The sequence below is a fragment of the Poromitra crassiceps genome (assembly GCF_964638095.1).
Source record: "Poromitra crassiceps genome assembly, chromosome: 12".
Lineage (NCBI taxonomy): Eukaryota > Metazoa > Chordata > Actinopteri > Beryciformes > Melamphaidae > Poromitra > Poromitra crassiceps.
Window position 1 is genome coordinate 23,131,678 of NC_139632.1, and position 22,470 is coordinate 23,154,147.

General features: G+C 44.5%; 2 protein-coding genes across 3 annotated transcripts in view; both read left to right on the forward strand.

Annotated features, from left to right (window-relative positions):
* The window catches only part of shroom2a (shroom family member 2a), a gene marked incomplete at its 5' end in the record, with an annotated part of 37,643 nt that extends 19,043 nt beyond the window's left edge, over positions 1–18,600 (forward strand). The window contains 9 exons of one of the 2 annotated variants that reach the window (XM_083648254.1): positions 3,599–3,690; positions 4,424–4,546; positions 5,426–7,961; positions 8,505–8,587; positions 12,361–12,999; positions 14,120–14,668; positions 15,401–15,572; positions 16,280–16,552; positions 16,875–18,600. In XM_083648254.1, coding sequence (XP_083504380.1) covers positions 3,599–3,690; positions 4,424–4,546; positions 5,426–7,961; positions 8,505–8,587; positions 12,361–12,999; positions 14,120–14,668; positions 15,401–15,572; positions 16,280–16,552; positions 16,875–17,147 — 4,740 coding nt within the window. In that variant the 3' untranslated portion in view covers positions 17,148–18,600. Of the gene's footprint in view, positions 1–3,598; positions 3,691–4,423; positions 4,547–5,425; positions 7,962–8,504; positions 8,588–12,360; positions 13,000–14,119; positions 14,669–15,400; positions 15,573–16,279; positions 16,553–16,874 lie in introns of those variants that run through there. The other variant, XM_083648253.1, reaches the window with a different exon arrangement.
* A 2,133-nt stretch (positions 18,601–20,733) lies between these two features.
* Positions 20,734–21,477, forward strand: cldn34a (claudin 34a; the record flags this gene model as incomplete). The annotated part of the gene is made up of 1 exon (XM_083647278.1): positions 20,734–21,477. One exon carries the CDS (start codon positions 20,734–20,736, stop codon positions 21,475–21,477), a length of 744 nt encoding a protein of 247 aa, XP_083503404.1.
* Between the last annotated feature and the right edge of the window lie 993 nt (positions 21,478–22,470).

Below are 22,470 nucleotides of genomic sequence, written 5' to 3' on the forward strand. Positions count from 1 at the left end.
AAATGTCAGACTACTGAAAGAAGACCACTGTCATTTCTGAATCAAAGGATTCAGTCTTTCTTTAGAAAGAAAGGTGTAAGCTTTTCTAAATACTGTATTCTCATGCTGGATGTGTAAAATCCCGACCCTGCAAATTAAGTTGCACATTGGCGAGAGACCTTCATTTTATAACTGAGCAAATGCTAAGCATTACTATAAAATTTTAGATTGAACGTGAGAGCCAGTATTTGTTACTCTTACGTTACTGATTATTTGCAGTTGCGAATGCGATACAGTATTTGTCATGTGTTGCGTGCTGACGTTCCTGCTAGGGAAGTGGCAATGTTTGGTGCATTCCCTAGTTACCAGGGGCTTTCAGGAACCAGGGTGCCCTTGCACCCATTAGCGATCAACCTGTTGCCATAGTAATGGGAGAAATGCATGTCTGCCTCACACAACAGGAGATAGGAAGAGAAGAGTCCGGCATTTCATCCCATCATTAGCATATTGTCCCTAAGAGCCAATGAGACGGCACAAGGTGCGGGATTACTCAAGGGGACTGGCTGTGTGACAATAGCCCTCCTCCTCTGTACACTCTAGCACCCCCTTTCAGTGGCAAAAAGCCCCATAATCCTAAGGGAAATCTCCCCTCGGCTGAAAGAAACACTGCCAGGAGAACTTGTGGTTTTAGTGAGCCTACATGGTCATTCTGTGTGGAAGATTCTATTAGAGTTGTGTGTTGGTCTATGTTTTGGAGGTAGTGGATCGGTCGTAGAGCTGATGATGCTCAGACCCCGGCAGCCTGCATGTCTCTTTATTTCGGCCTATCTTTGAAGTGTCTGTGGAATGTGCTGCCCGAGGAGCACGGGAGCACAACTGCCCTCAGTTTCTTGTCCAAGTTGAACTCCAGTCTGATATTCTGTGGTGTTGTGGATAGCGTGGTTCTTCTTTGTTTCAGATTCCTTCACCCAGAGATTTGGTGAGTTAAAACTACCCTGGTTTTATATCCAACCAATATTTTGTTGTCTTGAAAATTTGACTTCTGTGTTTGATGGCTGTCATGCCTTTTGGTGCTTTGTTTTGTATTGTCATGTTACATTGAGATGAATGAGCGGGAAAGATTATATGGGGGGTTTCTATGTTCCGTTTTGTGACCCTAATATCCTGTTATTGTTTTGTCTTTTCCTCTTGTCATTCAGCATGACTTGGTCGTGCATCATTTAGGTTAAGCTGTGATCAGCAAGATTTAGTATTTCATAATCAGATGCAAATTAATCTCGGACTACTTTATGGTGTGAAAAGCCGGCTTGCAGTCAAAAAAATAATTCTGAATGTTATTTTTGAATATATCGGCTCTAAGTTATGGCCATGAGTTAGTCAAGATGTTTGACAAGTTCTGCGGTGTGTTTGGTATCCATGAACGAACTGTTTATTTTAGTTTGTACAGGACTGCTTGACGACACATATAGATGGGGCTCTCTACAGATCACTCTCAGAGCAACCTCCCCTCCCTGCCCCCTTCCCAGCCAACTGATTCACTTTCCTAGCATATCTGTGCTGGCCCAGCTGTAGCCCTGACGATATGCCTAATAAAACCAGGTTCATTTGCATACCAATAGCAGGCGCCATGTGTGGCTAGCTCCTAGTGCCCCAGAAACACGGAATCGGAGGAGACAAGGAAGACTGAGCTTCATGTTGGCCTCTCTTTGTCCTTTAAATAGGCCTTAACTCTAATCCACAATTCATTTTGTGGAATTGTCCCACTTTATGGAGCTTAGCCAAATCTCTGTCTCAATCTGAAAATTATCAATCTATTGCCATTTTGCCTTCAAAATCAGTGCAGGGCACTAGTATGATGCTAGTTAGGCTGTGTTGTTCGTTTCCCCCCACAAATCATTTTCACAGATAAGTCTCTGTCTGAAGGAAGCTGTTTGGAAGTCTTGTCATCAGATCATTCAAGGCCTTTAGACAAGGTGGCTGAGGGGGCAGGACCTCTTGACCTCATGGCTTTGTGGGGCAGTCTATGTCCAATGAGAACGAAAGCAAGGCACAGCTTTGTCTCAGTGCTGGAGCCTTATAGGACCAAAGTTTCACAATTCCTTCTCAGTTAAACTGGTTACCATGGGCTAAACCAGTGGTTCTCAACTGGTGGGTCCTTAGGGCCATTTTGAGTGGCCTCGCGGATGTGTGCATGAAAAAAAAGTATTACTCCCTTATTACTGTCTTTCAGACACTGTAGTGGGCTCCTTTTTAGAGCCAGAGTGAAGACCCTGGTATTATACTGTATGAAAGTAGAAGACCTACAGGCATCCATTGGTACCAATCTTGTCATGCTAGCTTGTCGGGAAGGGAGCTAAATAATGCTCCAAATGTAGGCTAAATTTTGGCGATGGAAAAATCTGAAATTTGGGTCATGACTTAATGACTAAGGGAAAATGTGGGTCATGAGGCTAGACCAGTTGAGAACCACTGGTCTAAACTATAACTGGTTTTGTTTGGTAATGGACTAAGTTGTTAAAGAGTAACAAAAGGCTAAAAATTTAACTTCAAAAGTGTTTAATTGTTTTTTATTGTTTACCAATTTTGTACTCAGTTTACATGTAGTGATAAAGTTCAGGGGGCTATGTATAAAAAACTACCGGTATTAAAAGTCCCAGTGAAAAGATGTCACTACACATATACATTCAGTTTGTAAACACACAAGGTAAAGTAAGAGCTTGAATCAGTTTGACCCGTTTCATAGACGCAGAAAACACTGTCGCTCAAACGTTAACCTTAGAAACATTATGTAGAGATAGCTATTACCTTCAGTCAGGCGATCAAATTAGCCGTGCCATAAATGAGCCCTGGTTTTTCCCTTCAGTTTTCTCTTCCCTTTGTTTGAACGTGTTGCCTACACGAGGCTGCGTTATCGCTGTCAGTCCTACCAAAGCCACTTGTGCTGATCAAATGTTGACAGTTCTGAACCTCATGGAGGCTCGAAAAGAGCCAGATCTGTCTGGGAGGCAGACAACAGCTTGTCCTGAGGGGTGAGGTGGCTGATCTGGTTTTGACATTCCCTGGTCTCTAAGCCCTCTGCCCCATGCTGGCTTTCTGTTCCCCATGGGGCCATATGGCAAAGACTGAGCAAGCACAATCAGCTCACCTCAGCTATCTCCTGTTTAGATAATGAGCCTAATGAGTAGAATTGTGACAGTATCATCCCGTTATTGACCGTCGTATAGTAATTTCTGGCACAATTTCCTCATATTTTTCAACTTGTGTGATAGTAAAAAGCCTATGTAAAGCGACACCATAAGCATATACTGTAGTTTGACCAGGAGAGGGGGCAATGACACCATGTATCTGCAAGCGTTCACATGTGTGTACACTACTCATTCAGTTGGATGCAGAGTAGTTTTAAGGATCCTAACTTCTGATGAGCGTCAGAGAAGTTGGCCTGCCGTACACTTGGCTTTTCCCAGACTACATTTATCTCAATAGGTCATCCATCAGTGTCCAGCAGTCCTAATGCTTAGTGGTGTTTTGTCCCTTCTCCTTCTATTAATTGTGAGTCCAGTCTATTATCAGTGAGTTCTTAGTTTGTGTGTTCCTCCCCCTGCTGCCTAGGAATATGAAAATGGTGGATATTGTAGCTCAGAAAATGCCCTCAGAGAATGACGTGCATGTGGCAAGAAGCTTTCTTACGAAGATTTTGCGAAGTTCCATGAGGTATGGTTCCGTGGCTTCATATATAGTTACCAGTAGCAACCATTCCTTTTCTCCTATCCTCCTCTCTCTTCCTCTCAGACGTGTGCCCTTAATCACATTACCCATTCGTCTGGCAGTGTCATCATCTCCATTCCTCCCACCATAGCAACTTTCCCTATACCGTGGTTTATTACCTGTCTTCATTCTCCCTATACCGTGGTTTATTACCTGTCTTCATTCTCCCTATACCGTGGTTTATTACCTGTCTTCATTGGCATGCCTCTTTGGATTGTGTCTTGGCTCGTGTCAGTAGATTAATATGCCTTCCGAATGTGTAGCATGCGATACAGTGTCGGCGTTTTGTGTGTATATTATTGAGATTGGGTTTTATCTAGGTATATTTCATTTTATCTTGATGATATATTGCATCTGTTTACCTTCTCCTGACATGCATCTCAGAAAGAACCGCTTTAAAGAGTATGTTTCACCTGCATAACTGACAACTGTACAAGGTTTTTGATTTACTGTAGCCTTCCCAACAAGCAGATCAAATCCCTCCAAATTGTTTCCATTGGGATTTGGTGGTGTAAATCTAAAATGTTGCAAATTACAGCCTTGATGGATATGTAGTAAGGCAATTATTTTTGACGGGCGGAGTTGCAGTACTCGCCGTTGCGGTTACTTTCAATTGTACAAATTCAGTTTTCCATGCGGGGTTGGTCTCTAATCCACTCTGTTTTTGCCCTCTCTTTAGGCGGAATGAACCCATAAGCAGGCCTCACTCCTGGCACTCCACCAAGTTTAACGAAAGCCAACCAGAGACTGCCAAAACACAGGCTCCACCCACACCAGCCTGGCACACAAGATATGATGCAAGGTAACACCGGGATCAAGAAATGGGCCTCTTGAATATCCATGTTAGAGATCAAGGCCTTTAATGAACACTGGAGGATTATTCTTCGGAAAGGGCTTGAAGTTGACTTTTGAGTTGTCATTCTGCAACATTTCCCTAGATTTTGCAAAGATTTTTTGGGCTGTTCTTTTAGTTACAAGTTATGAGATGCAACACCAAGGAAAATGCAGTCCTCTGATGTCATCAAATTGCATTGGCTCTGCTGGTTGAAAGTAATTTTTATGCACAGTGAGGGCCCTATACATAAACATCATAGAAAAATGAAAACATCTACATATTTATAGGTACAAGGACATGACTATTCAAAATGTAATGTTTTTTTATTTTTTTATTTTTTTACCAGAACATGCAAATGAGAGATGTCATCTGACTGAATTTAGCCAAATTCAGCTGGAGCAATTGGAAGTGGAACACTTCACTCCTCTATACTTGGGCACTATGAAACTTTGTCATGGTGTTGTGAAAGTATGCACTGAGTTGAGCAGTATCCAATTAATAAACAGGAGTAAAAGTTGTATTATTGTAAAAGTTTAACAAAATACATTTTTACATGTGAATCTTTCTGTTTTAGTTCAGATTTTATTCTCTCATAATCCTATTTGTATTCGAGTGTTGCTTATGTCAAATCAGAGTACTTCTTCTACAAACTACTTCTGGGTTAATTAGGTCTATTTATATGATCCCCATCAAAGGGGGAGATCTCTTCCTGTAAATAGATGTACAGAATTTATGTCTATTTAGAGCTCATAATTCATCATTTGAAAAACAATAGCAAACCATAGGAAAATTTATCCTTTTTGCAGAATAACAATCACAATTTCTTTCCTTTGTTTTAACCTCCAGCTCATCCTCAACTGATCTCTCCAGTGGCTGGGAGCAGACAAACCTGCGCAGAGTGTCAGACCAGTTCAGCTCTCTGGGCAGTATGGACAGTCTAGAGCATGTCTCACACCCCTATCCTCCTGGTCAGCTCTCACCAGCCAAGTCCAACAACAGTATGGAACACCTTGGAGGGGGTAAACGAGACTCGGCCTACAGCTCCTTTTCCACCAGCTCTGGCACACCAGACTATAGTCTTTCGAAGAGCAATGCTGCCTCCACAGAGAACATGCTCTATAAAGTGAGTCAGTGGGAAGCAGTGGGCAAGCACAACAATGTCAGAAATAGCCAGAGCCTTAGTGAGGGGGTCAAACAGGACGATAGGTCGGGTTACCTCCAGATGCCAGGAGGGAGCACAGGCCGGGATAGTCCACGGACCGAAGACCAGGCCGGCTCCCGCCAGTCCACTTCTAGCAGAGCCAGCTGTGGACCTGTTTGGCATGTTCCTGAGAAGAAGAAGGCCCCCTCTCCTCCCCCACCTCTTCCACCCGTCCGTAGTGACAGTTTTGCTGCAACCAAGGTCCATGAAAGGGGGCTCATAATATCCTACCCCGAGGGTTCTGACTCACATGTCCCCTCTAAACCCCATGAGAAAGGAATGGACAAAAGAGCAGAGGCCTCTGATAATGCTAAACGCACCACCGAAAGCCGCCGTAGCCACATTCTACCCCCCAAAAATGGTAGTGACAATTTTTACATTTCGTCTGATAACGCTAATCACAAGCAGTTCAACTCAAACAAGCAGTACTCCATGTCCAGTACTGATGTTAGGCTAGCCCAGCCCCCGCACCTTAGCCAGCCCTACCATCAATGGCAACATAGTGACACAAGTACTTCTTACTGCCAGTCTAGGGCCACATCTGTACCAAAGCCACAGAACATAACTGGCTACTATTGCAGTATGCAGGAGCTGCCCACTAATGGCTCTGCTCAACACTATGGTCAGAACCAGGGAAGGACCCCCAGCGCCTCCCCGTCCACCACAGCCATTGACCAAAATCCTGATGGACATAGCCGCTACTACTGCATCACAACATGCCAGCCTGGCCCCCAACCCCTGTCAGGGAAATCAGAGGACAGGAAAAGTGCACCAGGCATAGACCTGGTGCAGACTGGAAATGACATGAATTCGCTTGGCTCCCAGACAGTCGCCAAAGCAAAGTATCATCTGCCTCAACAGCAGCAACACGCCTCCCACAGTAAGGACAGTAATGATTACAGCAAGCAGGATGAAAGTCTGCGTCATAAACAGCCGCTTACAGTTGCTCCCCCTACTCTACTGGAAACCTCTATACCTGCACCCGGTTCTGATGACCGGGGAAGCCAGAGGAGACACAATACCCAAACTGCAGAAACTCCCTACGTGAGTTATCCCCCGAGCAAACCGTCTGAACAGCGAAAGTCTCTTCCACTGCAACAAAGAGAATTAGACATCAGGCATCAGAGTCAAGTGAGTAACAAGATCTGTCCACGGACAACCCCCATGCTCCACTCTCTGTCCATTGAGACCACAGGTCAAGATGAGAAATCCAGAGGCACAAGCTGTGAGGAGTCCTTTGACAGCAAGCACTTAAGGCGTACGGACCGTTTTGCCACCACATTAAGGAATGAAATCCAGATGAGGAGAGCCAGGCTGCAGAAAAGTATGAGCGCAGCCACCCTCACCAGCGCTGAGACTGAGGAAGACCAGGATGTCTGGAAGTCCACAGAAGGCTCCACCCCCACCTCTTCCTTTACGAGCACCTACAAGGATAATCTCAAGGAGGCCCAGGCTAGAGTGCTCAAGGCTACCTCTTTTAGGAGGAAAGACCTGGAGCCTGTCTTACTGGAGCATCCTGTGGCTGAGGCCTTACCTACCTACCCGCCCTCAGTGGTGCTCCGTAAAGATGTCACCCCTCTGCCGACTGTCTCTGAGTCTGTAATGAGTCAATCAGGATCTGCTGGTGGTCAGGTGACTCGCATTGGAGGCCGAAAACGCTTCTCTGCAGAAAAGAAGGGAAGATCTTTCTCTGAACCAGACCTGATCCACGAAGTGGGAGTGAAAGAAGATCTCCCTTCCAATGAAAATACAAGCTCTTTACTAGATCAACGCAAACTCTTTGAAGCAACTGGTAAAAATGCATTCCCCAATCCCATGCCCATACAAGCCATAGAGAGTGGTACAGAGGACTCCAAAGAGGCTATGGCCTCCACCAGTGAAACAGAGGACACACTAAAAGGGATCAGGAGCAGAGTTATTCCCCTCACAGAGTACACCGAGGAGCTCCAGGGAGTTGCTTACTCTGCCCACACGCAGTCTCTGCTGGAGCAGCAAAGACTAGGCACCTTTGCAGAGTATGAGGCAAGTTGGAATGTACAGAAGAAACCCCCCGAAACAAGAGCCTCCGGACGATACCGGTCCGCTGAGAACATCCTGGACCCAGGAACAGAGGACAGAACCAAACCGGCCTGCTTCCATGAGAGATCTCGCTCCTCTCCCTCAGCCGACTTCTATGGGCAGGTGAGGCACAAACTTGTCTGATTGTGTGATCTCAAAATGACATTCTTTACTTGCAAGACTTTTACTAGAATAATCTGGGGTCATTGTTGGCTAGCTTTTGTTGTAATTGATATTAATTTAACAACTAATCAACAAATTAACCTACTATGAGTCTTTCTATACCAACAGTTTAGTTAATTAATTTCGGTTAGACAAAATTAACTTATTTGGACAACTAATAAACTTAGTTGGAATCAATTAGCTGTGGCTTCAGGTGACTTCATATCACATTTAGACAAGCGCGAGTGAGGGCACAAAGGAAAAAGCAAAGTCAAATATTAATCCATGTTTGTTCATAACGACACACCCTCAGACTAAGGAAGGGAGAAGGGGTATTAACCTGCTGAAATGTTTTGTCATAGTAGAAACCAAGTAGCCACAACATGAGTTTGTTAGTGTAGTTCACAAAAGACAAGACTTTGACGCCTCTAATGGGTGGAGGCTTCTTTCCTGTGGGGTTGTTTTTGCCTAACGGAATATGTGTTTGTTCTACTTTATTTACAGAAGATTCCAGTTCCCGGAAGAAAGTCTGCCGAATATTCGCAGCCGGAGAGTAAACCTGCCGAACAGCTCAACCCTGCCACAAGGTGAGAGTCTCTCATTTGATATGACTTGCTAATACACCAGTTTCCAGGGCAGTCGGACAATCTGTTGACTCCTGTGTGCTGCCAACATAAACTTTATTGGATATCACTGTAAAATGTAAAGAATATAAATACTTTCACATTTGATTTTTGACTCCATGGATTGCCTCTTGTGTCATCTTAATCTTTGAGACGGAGTTGTCTGTATGGATATTTGTTATGCTAATGCTAATGCTTCTAACAGACAGTATTCTGTCTGGCTTCCCTTAACAAAATCATGTGATGATATCTTTTTTTTTCTTATCAATAATTCAGTGATTTGCTCTTGTACCAGTGTCTTGGTCATATTTAGTGTAATGTCTTATAATCTTTCGGTTTATGAGCTTTATCAGTGGAGGGATCCTTGCCCAGAAAGGCAGGGAGTTTGTAGAGGAACAGCGAGTTCTTTATGATCTCTCAAGGCATACCAGTGGCACTGCCTTGGCGCAGCTGTGACAACATGGGCCTTCTCTCTGGCTGCACTTTGTGTTGTTAGTGGCGGCTTACTGGTGTGGGCGAAGGCATCTGACTATGTCTGTGACAGTGAGGAAGTGTTTCTTCAGCCCTCTACTAGAATGCCATGGGGAACCTCCGTTCAGTGGGTCAGACCAAAGTAATGAAATGCTGATCAATAAGATATATTACTTTGCATAACTGTTTTTGCTTTTGTCTGAAGGAAATAAAACTTCAAATTGCTTTTAACAATTTGACATGCATGCATACCACATTGCATACCACAGAAACATCCATCCGTTTTCAAGGTTTAAGAGATAAGGCTCACAGGAGAGCAGGGAGTGCGAGACAACATGTATCCGGAAAAAAAACTATATTTCTTACAAACTGTGGACTCTTGCCCAAGGACTGATTCTGCAGGTGGAATCTTTCCAGGCTTTGACTAGCAGAGCCTTTTCCAGCTCAGGCTAGTCTACGGCTCACCCCAGATCGGCAGAGGGGGTGGAGCATCGACTGGGGCAGCAGGGGGAAATTGGCCAAGTACAATTGGGGAGAAAATGTGGGGAAAATCAAAAATAATAATAATAAACAGAACAGTCTGGTCATAAAATTACACCACTTTACTGTAATGCAGCCTTTAAAACCAGGAAAAGATGACACTCATGTGATATCATATCACGATATCCAAAATCGAAGTCTCATAGTCTAATATCACGATGATAATACAATATTGATATGTTGCCCAGCCCTAGTGTCCCCATCAGACTTTTGTGGTGGTAGCAGTGGTGCTGCTTCTCTTGACATTGCGTTGCTGAATGAATGTGGGTAAGACATTGAGGTGACTGTATTTATCAAACGGTTTGGTCACGGCACCAAGCCTGCCTCCTTAGTGACTGTTTGTTCTGTGGGCAGGGTCAAAGTGCTCATGGCTAACACTTGATGATTCAGGTGATACATGATCCAGCCTCTATGAAGGTTACTGAACTCCTGTGTTGCTGAGGTCTCTAATATCCTACATTTTTCAGGGATTAGTTTTATTGGTCTCTTATCTTTGAAGTCAGCTATTGTGTATTTCTCTCTTCCATTTATTCATTTGTTAAAAACAAGTAAAGCAGTCTTTGCTTAGATTTATTAGTGTTTTGTACCTAGACAACTTATTTTGGTGTATTAATGCTGATCAGTTACATACTTTACATATTATTCTATTTACACTTTACATACTCTTCCAATGCCAATTGTTCTTAGTAGAGTATTAAAAAAAAATCAGTTTTTTGGTTTTGCCTATTGCCTAATTTTGAAACCTAATTCTATTTTGCTCAGATTACTCAATACGGATCTTTATACAAAGCACGGTGACATGGTCAAAATGACTTCATGATTTGTAACCAGTTATTCAGAAGCCTTGATGAACAGGTGAAACTCATTGAAGAGTGTTGAATATCTTGTCTTGGGCAACCTCATTGTATGAGCCGCACCATATGACACTCACGTTTGCATTACAACAACAGTGCAGAGGATGTTATTGTCAGTGAAAAGCCCTGGAGATGAGCTAGGCGAGGCATGCTCCACCCAGAGAGGGTCATTGATACAGGTGTAAACGGATACAAACGGGTGCCTCCTGTCACAGAGAGCAGCAGGCGGAGGTGCGCACAGCGTACTCTTTATTTCTACTGTCCTATGGCACTGACAGGGGTAGAACTTCACTTGAGGTGAGGTAGTATTCATTAATTTGCTATGATCACTACAGACTGTATTAATTGCAGATTTGTCTATTTCATTCTGTATGTTTTATGTCATTTTGTTGTGCTGTAGTAGCTGCCAGTAATAAGGTTTTAGTTTATATTTAAGATCTAGGCTATATCAGAAACGACCTGCTTCATTTGTACTTGGTTGCTCTAGTTTGTACACAGCAAAAATATTCAGAGAAAAGAGTCGGCAGTGCCTGCCTACGGAGTGCTTTATCACGTAGAATTGTCTGGTTTTAGGAAATATTTCAGGAAACTTTTTGACCGTTGTCCCGTTGTCTTTCTATGTTGCTTGTTGCTGAGTGTTGTGCATCTCCAGTGCAAGTCATGCTAAACAATCTATAAGATACATTCCCGTCATTGACTCGTCGTCTTTCATGCCACTTCCAGGTCACGTTTTCGCACTGTAGTAGGCAGGCAGACTGAGGCATGAAAACGGGTATAAACTTCAACAACATTGTTCTTTGGGTTACTTGTCACAACTTGTCAAAATTCCAATTGGGAGGCTTGGATTATGGTGTGTGTATGTCCACATAACCACCACCCCACTACTAATATTTCAGCAACCATATCTGTAATAAAAGGTGTAGGATTGATGTGTTTGTTATACACTCTGAGTACCCATAACTGGATTCATATCATGTGAGTGTAGTCTGTGTTCTGTGTTGATTGTACATGCCCTCTTGTGAACTCAGAGTATTAGGGAACTGTGCATGCTTCTCCCATAGTCAAGTTGCTTCAGTTAATGACAGCATTGTGACACTTGCACCAAGTCGTCTGCAGGGTTTTCCCTGGATGTTTTTGAGACACGTGGCAAAGGCTGGGGAACGTGCATGGCATGTGCGCTGTACAGAGTTTGTGTGCGCACCGTTAGATAGGCAAGGAAAACCCCTGGTATGGTTTCATTATGCCAAAGTTTACTGGTCTGAATTTTTGTCGAGAATCACTTTTAACTGAATCACTGCGTCGCTGTATGAAATTGCACTTTGCAGATTGTTGCAATTATTCATCCATTACAGTCTACAGTACTAACCACCCTATCTTTATTTTTGCTGGTAATCAACCTCACTACCAGAGGCACTGAGAACTTGGACTCATTTATACAAACACAAGTTCCCATGATATCCTGTATTTCTCTATTGGACCTCTGCTGACCCACGTGACCTCAAAACGTCCACCTTTTGCTCGCCCTGCCTGTCTGACTTTGCCCCCAAAGAGTTAAACATGTGACTGTGAATCAGGGATGAGAAAAGTGAGCTTGCCTTGCTGCTTTGGAGCAGAGGATTAGTTCTTCCCTCTATGCAGACTTGTGGGAAGAGAAATATGCCTCTCCAGGCTGCCAGCTGAACACTTAACAGGGAGAATTGCAAAATGGAGGGAGAAGTGTCTTGTCATGTTGGAATAGTGGTAATCATAGTGGCTGTTGAGATGATCAAGGCCTGTGCCACACTGTATTATTTGATTGAGCTGCAGATGATAGTTCCTGCTGCCTCGTTGTTGAACAGTGTATCATTAAAAGCTTTCTACTCTGTTTCTCAGCTTCTCTGACAGAGGGCCTGCTGACTGTAACGTGAGAGAAAAGCCCGTGGAGTTTGAACATTACTCGGCGCCACCCCCACTGCCCATGACAGGACCCGACCCTGAGTGCAGACAGAGAGCTGCCCCTGCCTCTGTGTACCACAGACCCACATCCATCTCCCATAGTCTCATCGAGTCTGCCCTGCCTCCTCACCCTGAGGACCACAGCCACACGGAGCCGCCGTCTGGACCTAGGAGGAAGCCTTCTGCTCCAGAAAGGCCTCCCCCACCCAAGTTGGACAATCCCAGACGTCTAGAGATCACTCCCCCATTCGGCGACTCCCACGAGTCCTTCACTGGTTCCCAGAGTGAAGTCTTCACCCAGTGCTCTCCTCACAGAGACCTTAACCCCACCCTTGTCCCCGCCCACTCTCCAAAGAGAGATTCTGAGCAGAGCAAAGGACTTGTGGACAAAGGACAAGGGGCAGTGCATCAAGTATCAACGTCCAATCCTCAGCCGGCTTCTTCTCCGCTGGCTTCCTCCTACAGACCTTCAGTGCTGGCCACTATGGAGGGGCAGCGCTCGCCATCGCCACAGTTTTCCCCACAGAGACTCAGCGACAAGCCTCCAGTCTCTCTGCAAAATGAAGACTCAAACAGGTAAGCTTTGAACTTTCTATACATCTCATATGGCAGCCAGGAAAGCTCACATTATTGCTGCCACTCTTGAACCAATGTCCCAGCTCAGTCAGAACAGAATGGCTGTGCTGCTCCTCCTTACTGTATATTTATGCTACATGCACAAAGGGGCTTATTGAGAATCACTGCTTCCCTACAACCCACATGTGAATCCATCCACAGTACATTAGAGGGATCCTCTGCATTTCTGGAAAGGCCCCTGGCAATCTAGGCGCAAATCAGCAAAATGCCTATTATGTTGTAAAATATTGGATAAATGCCTCCTTCATGAAGCTGCTTGTTCATATTCCTGATTCAAAACTAATTGATATCATGTGTAGTGAACTTAGCAGTGTACAGTACTAATATTATATCATGTGTAGTGAACGTAGCAGTGTACAGTACTAATATTGCAGCTAGCAGAAACCAAAGTAATGGGAGGAGTCCAGATGTCTTGGATGTTCCAGGATGCTGGGCATGGAAAAAGGCTCTGTTGCCATCACGCAATGAGTCTTTAAATCAGCATATGGATAGAATAACTGCAACAACTCTATTTCTGCTCTTCCCTCCCACAGAAAGATGCATGGAAAATTCGTTGAGCCTTTTTCTGCAAGATTGATAAATTCATAGTGTGTCTCTCTCTCTCCCTCTGTCCCTCTCTCTCTCTCTCTCTCTCTCTACCTCTGTCCCTCTCTCTCTCTCCCTCTGTCCCTCTCTCTCTCTCTCTCTCTCTCTCTCTACCTCTGTCCCTCTCTCTCTCTCTCTCTCTCTCTATCTCCCTCTGTCCCTCTCTCTCTCTCTCTCTCCCCCTGTCCCTCTCTCTCGCTCTCTCTCTCCCTCTGTCCCTCTCTCTCTCTCTCTCCCTCTGTCCCTCTCTCTCTCTCTCTCTCTCTCTACCTCTGTCCCTCTCTCTCTCTCCCTCTGTCCCTATCTCTCTCTCTCTCTCTCTCTCTCTACCTCTGTCCCTCTCTCTCTCTCTCTCTCTCTCTCTATCTCCCTCTGTCCCTCTCTCTCTCTCTCCCCCTGTCCCTCTCTCTCGCTCTCTCTCTCCCTCTGTCCCTCTCTCTCTCTCTCTCTCCCTCTCTCTCTCCTGACATCTCAGGATGGAGAATGTGATAGAAAACAACAATACTGCAGTGAAGAAAGTGCCCATCAGGATTGTCCACTCAGAGAGTGACTCAGAGAAGGAGAATCGTCAGTTCCTGCTGCACGATGACGCCCCCGCTCCAGAAGCGGAGGGGCCCGGTGTGACGGGCCTCAGCAGCCTGGTAGCTGCAGACCAGGACTACTCGGTGTTCTGTGCCTTCACGCGTCAGAGAGAGGCCGCTCAGAGAGACACGGACACGGACGCTGTCCGAGATCACATCAACTCCAGCAGCCTGCAGCCATCGCAGCCCACAGACCAGCCCAACGGCAACGGGGCAGCCCCGAACCCCGGGCTTTCTCAGGAGGACCAGAAGAGAGAGGAGCTGGCCCGGGATATCATGGGCAAGGACAGGTCACTCGCTGAGATCCTGGACCAGAGCAAGAGGAAGACCACCATGGATCTGATGGAAGGCATCTTCCCCCAAGGGGAGCAGCTGCTGGAGGATGCTCACCAGCGCAGGAAGGTGCTGCCCAAACAGACTGTCTCACGGCCCACCGAGGAGAGGTCAGCCTTGCTCTTACCCTCTAACGTCAGTTTCCATACTAGGCCTGAGAGGTGGCTAAGCTTGTATCAATGATTTACCATAGGCCCTAAGAAATAAGTTAGGTCCAGGACGTAACTTATTTCTTACATGCAGCCAAGTGCATGGCACGTTTTACTGTCATACACTGCCACTTTGTTTGCCATCATCCTCTGACAGTACCTGACCAATGGAATATGGATCTACCTTCAGCCTTCACATTTTTGTTTGACAATTCTAAACAAGCTAAATTAACCTACTTCTGAAAATTATTAGGTCTCAATTTGTTAGCGTTTATATACTACTGTATATGTGTGTTAGAGAGATCATTTTCAGATCACTAGGACAGCTAATGTTGGTGATTGACTGCTCAGGTATTCATGTGAGGATAGAGATGCTGGAAACTATGAACATTATACCAAAAGTGAAATATCAGTTTTAGTGTCCATGATCCTCTGCACAAAATGAGCTTCACGCTGCTGCTGCTGCTGCTGCTGCCACAGTTAAATATATTTACAGCTGTGATGACTATTATCATGATGAAGCCTGGTCAAAATCACTTCCATTAGCTCAACCACATCATGGTGGCATTATGAATTCCTGGGAAAAAGCTCATTCATGGGCATGACTTGTACAAAAGACATTGTTATTTTTGATGAGTTTACACTGCATTTGTGTTTGCTCTGTTAATGCAAGAAACATTATTTGCATCTCAGGAAAGAGGAAGACAGTCTATCAGCAGCTGTCTCCGTGGTGACCAGTTCTACATATTACAGCACATCAGCTCCCAAGGCCGAGCTTCTAATCAAGATGAAGGACATGCAGGAGCAGGAGCAGGAGGAGGAAGACTCCGAGGATGAACTGGACATTGATCTGGCCAACAAGAAGGTATCAAACACTTACCAGGCTTCCTACTGGACCCATTCATAGAGTTAAATAGCATTCACACCAACTACAAGAAATAACCCCAAAACATGTGGCGTCATGGGTGTAATGAGATGGATGTGTCAAACCAGTCAAGATGCCCTCTCATTATATGGGCTGAGGAGCATTTATTTAGACTCCCTCTGCCACCAAAATCTCTACCCTGATGGAATGACAGGTTACAAAGCTCTGTTCAGTAAACGAGCCACTTGAATCTATGTGACCTTTTGTTTATAGGCCTTGGTTCAAGGGATGGAACAATATGCTTATCTCATGATTTGATTAGATGCACAATATACAACCACAATACGATGTTATAAGTCAAAGTTGAATGACAACAAGGTGTGACTGCAGAATTTATTAAATGTCTGATTCATCCACAGATCTTTCTATCAATGGCATTGCCTTCATTTTTCTGCCCCACGATGCGTATTGTCACATTTTTGTATTGCGATATATTGAATTTCGATCATCCCATCCCTATTGGGTCGGGTCCACTTGTGATTTGGGCAGTGTGAATCTAAACAAACCAAATGCAACAAAGTCGCATTTCCAACCAATTGCGCTTTTAAGCATTCGTTGCTAGGTGTCAGATTATTTTCGACACAACCAACGGTATTAATTGCACTGCTTTGCTTTTTTAATGTTTTATTTTGCATGGCCATCTGCAGCAAGAGCTGATCGATAGCCTTAGCAAGAAGCTGCAGGTGCTGCGGGAGGCGAGGGAGAGTCTTCAGGAGGACGTCCTGGACAACAATGCTCTGGGGGACGAGGTGGAGGTCACTGTCCAGCAGGTCTGCAAACCCAACGAGCTGGACAAGTTCAGGATGTTTGTAGGAGACCTGGACAAGGTGGTCAGCCTACTGCTGTCCCTGTCGGGCCGTCTGGCCAGAGTGGAGAACGCCCTCAACAGTCTGGAGGAGGACACCACTCCTGAGGAGAGGGTGAGTTCACTGGAGCAACGAGAGAGAGGGAGAAAGAGTGCACTCGTTCATGAGAGGCACTTCTTCCCCTATGGAGGCACTTGGTAGTCAGTTGTATCTGAGTAACCAATCCAGCATGGCATAAAGTTGTCTTTTGAGAAAGTACGGTAGACAGAAAATGTAAACCTGAGAAATTCTCTTTTTCTTTCTTTCTTTTTTCCCTGCTTGCCAGTAATTAGTGTTAATGGAAGCAAACAAAATCTAACTTGAAGTTAAGTTTAAATCCTCACAATTGTAAAAGTTTCTACTGTCCATTGTCTTACTATTTGTCTCCCTTCTGCAGCGTACGCTGATGGAAAAGAGGAAGCTGTTGATCCGACAGCATGAGGATGCAAAGGAACTGAAGGAGAACCTGGACCGTCGGGAACGCGTGGTTTACGACATCCTGGCCAGCCACCTGCAGGAAGAGAGCCTTACAGACTACAAGCACTTTGTCAAGATGAAGTCTGCGCTCATCATCGAGCAGCGCAAGCTAGAGGACAAAATCAAACTTGGCGAGGAGCAGCTCAAGTGTCTGATGGACAGTCTGCCGCTGGAGCAGAGGCTGCCCCTGTGAAGACGCTGGACCGTCACCACACTGTCCACTAGTCTTCCATGTCGCCCTCCATCTGAATGGTATCTGTGCTCTAAACTGCAGTAGAGCCCCATTGCCAACAGAGGGAGACAGAGATATAGAGACAAAGATAGACTTTTGGAGGATGGAGTGTTACATTTTCTGTCATGTCTCTCCCCAGCGTCACACACACACCATACTGTGGTGGAGCCTCAGCAGAGCTTGTCCTGCGACTTCTGTGAGTGGTGTTTCACATCTAGTCTAAACTGGACTGCCATTCAGATTGATGGCCTCCATAACTGACTCCTTTTTGACAGATGCTGTATCTCCAGGCATCAACCACTGTATCTGATGTCTCAAAAGTCATTCCATGCCGTTTTTTTTTTTTTTTTTAGTAATTTATTGTAGCCTTTTGAATCTGTACAGAAGGGGACAGTATTTTATCTTCAATTGATTTTAGCAACCATGTTATCTGATGTGTGTATACAGTTAACTAGGAGCATTTATCAAAGCTTATCTCTGCAAAATGTCTTACTGATTTCACATCCTGAAGTCCTTTTCATGTGACATAATAATAATAATAAAAAATCTGGCCCAATATTTCACTACAATTATGTTTTTTTTTAAATAAATGATATACAGTATAATGTATAAACTAGTGGCCTTTTACTAAGATTTATGTTTCCCCACTTTCCTGCCTGAAGAGGCTTTTTCTCTGAGATGTATGAAACTTAATAAACAGGATAAGATGAAGAGAACGTTAAATGCAGCTTCCCTGTGAATGTACCTACGAAGAGGGAGTGAGCAGATACCAGCCATTTTTAAAGAGCACTTGTTCAAGCACTTCACATCCCAGACTTCTCTCCCATGCCTGTTCCACTGTGGTCTTTGCTATACACCTGTATGTTGTATCCATTAGTTCTGTCCCACTTTACACACAGGCCAACACACCCCTTCTCATGTTATACTCATAATATGGGCCACGCATTAATTGATCAACGGTTGCTGTATATTATTATAGTGTTGTTTCTACAGGTTAAATGTTGTGTGTTTTGTTAACTCACGGTCTCACAGTTCAGCTGCCCTGTGAGACGGGACTAAAGAAGGACCTACTTCTCAAATTGTAGCGTAAGCTGTGAGTACACAGCATTTCATAAGACAAAATGTGTTACTTGACTTTGTTTAATTTCAACACTAAAAACCTTTAACGTTCCAGGTTGAACATATTGCAACCAAAAATGGATATATTTCATTCCAAAGCATTTTGACCGACTACTACAGTCTATTTAATAATGTCTAAATTTAGACTGTAGGAATTGAATCAGGTTCGAAAGGTAAAGCCAATTGGAGATTTGTTTTTCGCATTTGACTGTTACCATTTCACACGCTTCATCCACTGCTACTCTTAACACTTTACCTGCTGTGCTACTTTATATCAAATAAAGGGTCTGCTGAAACCAGGCAGGAGTGTCTGACTGAGTTATTGTTTATGATAACCTCATTCTCCAGCGTTATATATAATAATCTATTAACTTTCTCCACCCTTCTCTCTGCTGATAATCTGGATGTCAAGGGAAGACTTTGACATGATAAGAAATATCTTGGGCCCTCAGGTGTTACAACCTGATCAACATTACTGAAGCAAAATGAAGAATCTCAGGTTGTTGCTCCCATCATACTGTCAAATATGGAAGTATTTGGTTTATATTGACAACTTAGAATTCAAAACCAAAAAAAGAAACCAAAAACACCAAGATGAGTTAAGCACAGGGCATAACTGAGGATTGGTTTATCTTACTTCCTACCCTCTGCAAGACTTAAAGACCTGGCTAGTCAATCATTAACTACAGCGATGGTTGCACTCCCTGTACGTCAATCCAAAACACTCATTCAGCAAGCCGTTCCCGATGCTATTTTACAGCAACCTTGAGAGGTTTTACTCTCGTTCTCAACATAATTGATCAACATTAGGATTTTCACCTGGGATAATATTCAGTGTGTTTCCAGAAACTTAAGACAGGTAATATATTTTCTTCTAAATCTAGAATATATTAATAAATTGTGATTACAGATAGGCATGTGATCTATCTCTGACTACTTTAATGTCAAATTCAGGAGGGATCACAAAACAAAGAACCAACCTGGAAACAAGTGTTTTGTTTTGCCATTGCCATGAACTCATGTTGTTGAATTAGATTTAAGATTTGGTTGACTGACATTGACATTGTCATCTTGCTGGACAGTAATTTAGCATGTTGTATTGTACATGTTTGTATTGTCTAGTAACTAGACAACACAAACTACATGATTTCCCTTACTTTTATAAATTATTTAACTTTTACTTTGGTGTATATGAAGCTCCTCATATGTTTACAACCCAGCTGAAGGAAGTAATAATAAGTGAGGGGAGTCATACACCAAAGTAAAAGTTAAAACAACAATTTATGAACTAAAACTAAGGTGAAATAACTAGACAACACCAATTGTATTAAGCAAAGAAACATAACAAAAGGTGGATCTGTGAGGAGGGAGAGAGACTGGTCTGTATGAGTGCACTGGGCCCAGGTGCACCCAATCAGCGTAATGACCCCAACACCGGCTCCTGCAAGACAGGGCCAGGAGAGTGGGAGGGTCATCACAAAAGCTAAAATCTTATCACATGGGGGTCCGTGGTCTAATTTGTGTCAGTTTAGAGGTCCTTGACGTGAAAAGATATTGCAGATATTGCATTAACAAATAAACATTGATAAATTCTCAATATTACAATGGAAAAATAACTTAACAGGCCACATAAAGCAACAGCAAATTGTGTTTACATTTCTTAGTATCTGCATATATATGCATTTCCATTCATTTCTTTTACCCGCTCCATTGTTTTTGGTGTTGTGGGGTGCTGGAGCCTTTTCCCAGCATGCATTGGGGGAAGGCAGGGAAACCCCCTTATCCGGGGTACTGGAAACAATATGGCTTTTACAGGGAATACTCGCATATCTGAGCATAATACCAGAACAGTAATATGCACATAAGCTCACTCCTAGCTAGAAAACGCTCCTGTATCAGGGGCAGACTTAGAGATTTGGGGGGCCCCAACTAAATGCAAACACGGGGCCCCCTGAGTCCCAATATTCATCCTTTTCCATCCTGCCTTCCAATACTACCTTCAAGGTGGGTCTGAGGTTGGAGGCAGTGGTATCATTGCTAAGCAGCAACACGAGCAACAGTTGATTATTTGATGAAAACAAGTTCTACTACTTCTACTTTCCTCTCATTACCACTGTAGGCTGACTGAGCAGGGGAGTGGCCATGACCTAGAATTGAAATAATTTTACTCTAACAAAAACAGGTATTTTTCAGTAAGCCTAAGCCAGTTTCTTTTAAAGTTATGAAAATTACGTTCATAGTGGCTCCATTCTCTGGCTGCTGGGGCCCAAAGCAGTCCACTACATTGTCCTAATGGTCAGCCCGCCCCTGCCTCTAAGGCCCTGTGTTTATGCTTTTCAGCAGGTGTGATGGAGCTCAGACCGGCTGCGTGAACTCAGCTATGTCAGAGTCAACAAAAAGTCAGACCGCCCATCCCACAGTCAGCAGGATGATCTACCTGTCCCACACCGCTCACTGGCAGTTCGTGGGGCTGATGATGGGGGTCGTGGCCTGGATCCTGACCATGCTCACTGCCGGCCTCAACGAGTGGAGGCTGTGGTACGTGGCCGACGAGTCGGTCGTCACCTCGGGCGTGGCCTGGGTGGGCATCTGGAGGGCGTGTTTCTACAGCCACGCCCTTCCCGAAATGGAGTTCTGTCGTAGGATCGGCATCGCGGACGTATTCGTGCCGGTGGAAATCGCCGCAGCTCAGGTGCTGATGGTGGTGGCGATCGGTGGCGGCCTGGCGGGGAACGTCAGCGCCGCGTTTGCCATGAGGATGGTCTACTTCTCCGTGGAAGACCGAGGTCACATCAGACTGGTGTTCTCGCTGACGGGGGCCCTGTATGTGCTGACAGGGCTTTGCTCCATGGTGCCTGTGCTGTGGAACATGAGCTCTGTCCACTCCAACAGCACTATAGACTTTCCCCCTGAGTTCCTCCTCCCAGCCGCCCCCGTCAGTCAGGTAGTGGGATCAGCCATCGGGGTGGGGATCGTCGCCTCCATCCTGATCATCGTCAGCGGGCTGCTGTTCCTCTGCTACAGGTACACCTGCCAGGCCCTGAGCCCAGAGGCGGGGCCAGACAGAGGGGACCGGGACTGTCTGTCACAGAAGACGCCGCTGCCCATTGGGAAGAGCAGAGATCATCAAGACAGGGATAATCCTGTATTCCACACCGAGGAAGACTTGTGAGGGCAAAGCACAGCCTCAGGAACACTTCAGTGGCTTGAAATCTATCTGTAAAATCTGAGATGTTCTTTTTCCATGGAAAATTGACTTGGAAAATAACAGAGTACAAAGTAGAATAATCAGAATGCATTATTCCCCAGGACTGTTGAGTTTGTATAGGAGAGCATTACTCATGTTATACTGCCAGAAACAGTGTGTGCTACACCCAAGTCTATGATGTCACATCAGTGTGCAATAACATAACATAACATAACATAACATAACATAACATAACATAAGGAGGATTAGGAGAAAATTCTTAATGCAGTCTGGATAATTATTTTCCTACCAAACAAATGGGTGAGACTTTACTTTATTAAGTCGTGTACCCATGGAAAAGTACTGTAAATACACAATATTATTCTCTACTTGATGAAAATCTCCCTAATACATAAACGTGTTTTAATGAAGCCATTCGAATGGTGTGTTACACTTCTTTTATGATTATTATTACCGACCAGAGGAGGCGCTAGTGCAGCAACCAGGACACATACCCTGAATCCGGCTTCCCACCTGCAGACACAGCCAAACGTGCCTGTATGAACGCCCGACCAAGCCGGAGGTAACACAGGGGCGCGAACCTGCAACCCTCGTGTTGGTAGGCAGGCAATCTGTGTTATACATTTCAAGTACATTACGTATTAGGGAGATTTCTGTACCGCATAGCAATATTTGTGTACTTACAATACTTTTCCATAGGTTAATACACTGGAACAAGGCTATTGTAAAGTGTCAACCACTGAATTGCCATTATTACACAGAGATACCTGTAATTGTCTGCCTGTTAGATTATATCATGGCTGATCAATTTGGGGCCCGCGGGCCAAGTTTGGCCTGTCCCCTTTTTGATTTGGCTCCCTGTGCATTTGACAAAAAAAGAAAAGAAAATAAAGAAATCTGCGGCTGATATTACGGTCTTTAGGAGGCTGTGGCAGGCTCATTTTTAAAGCTTATATC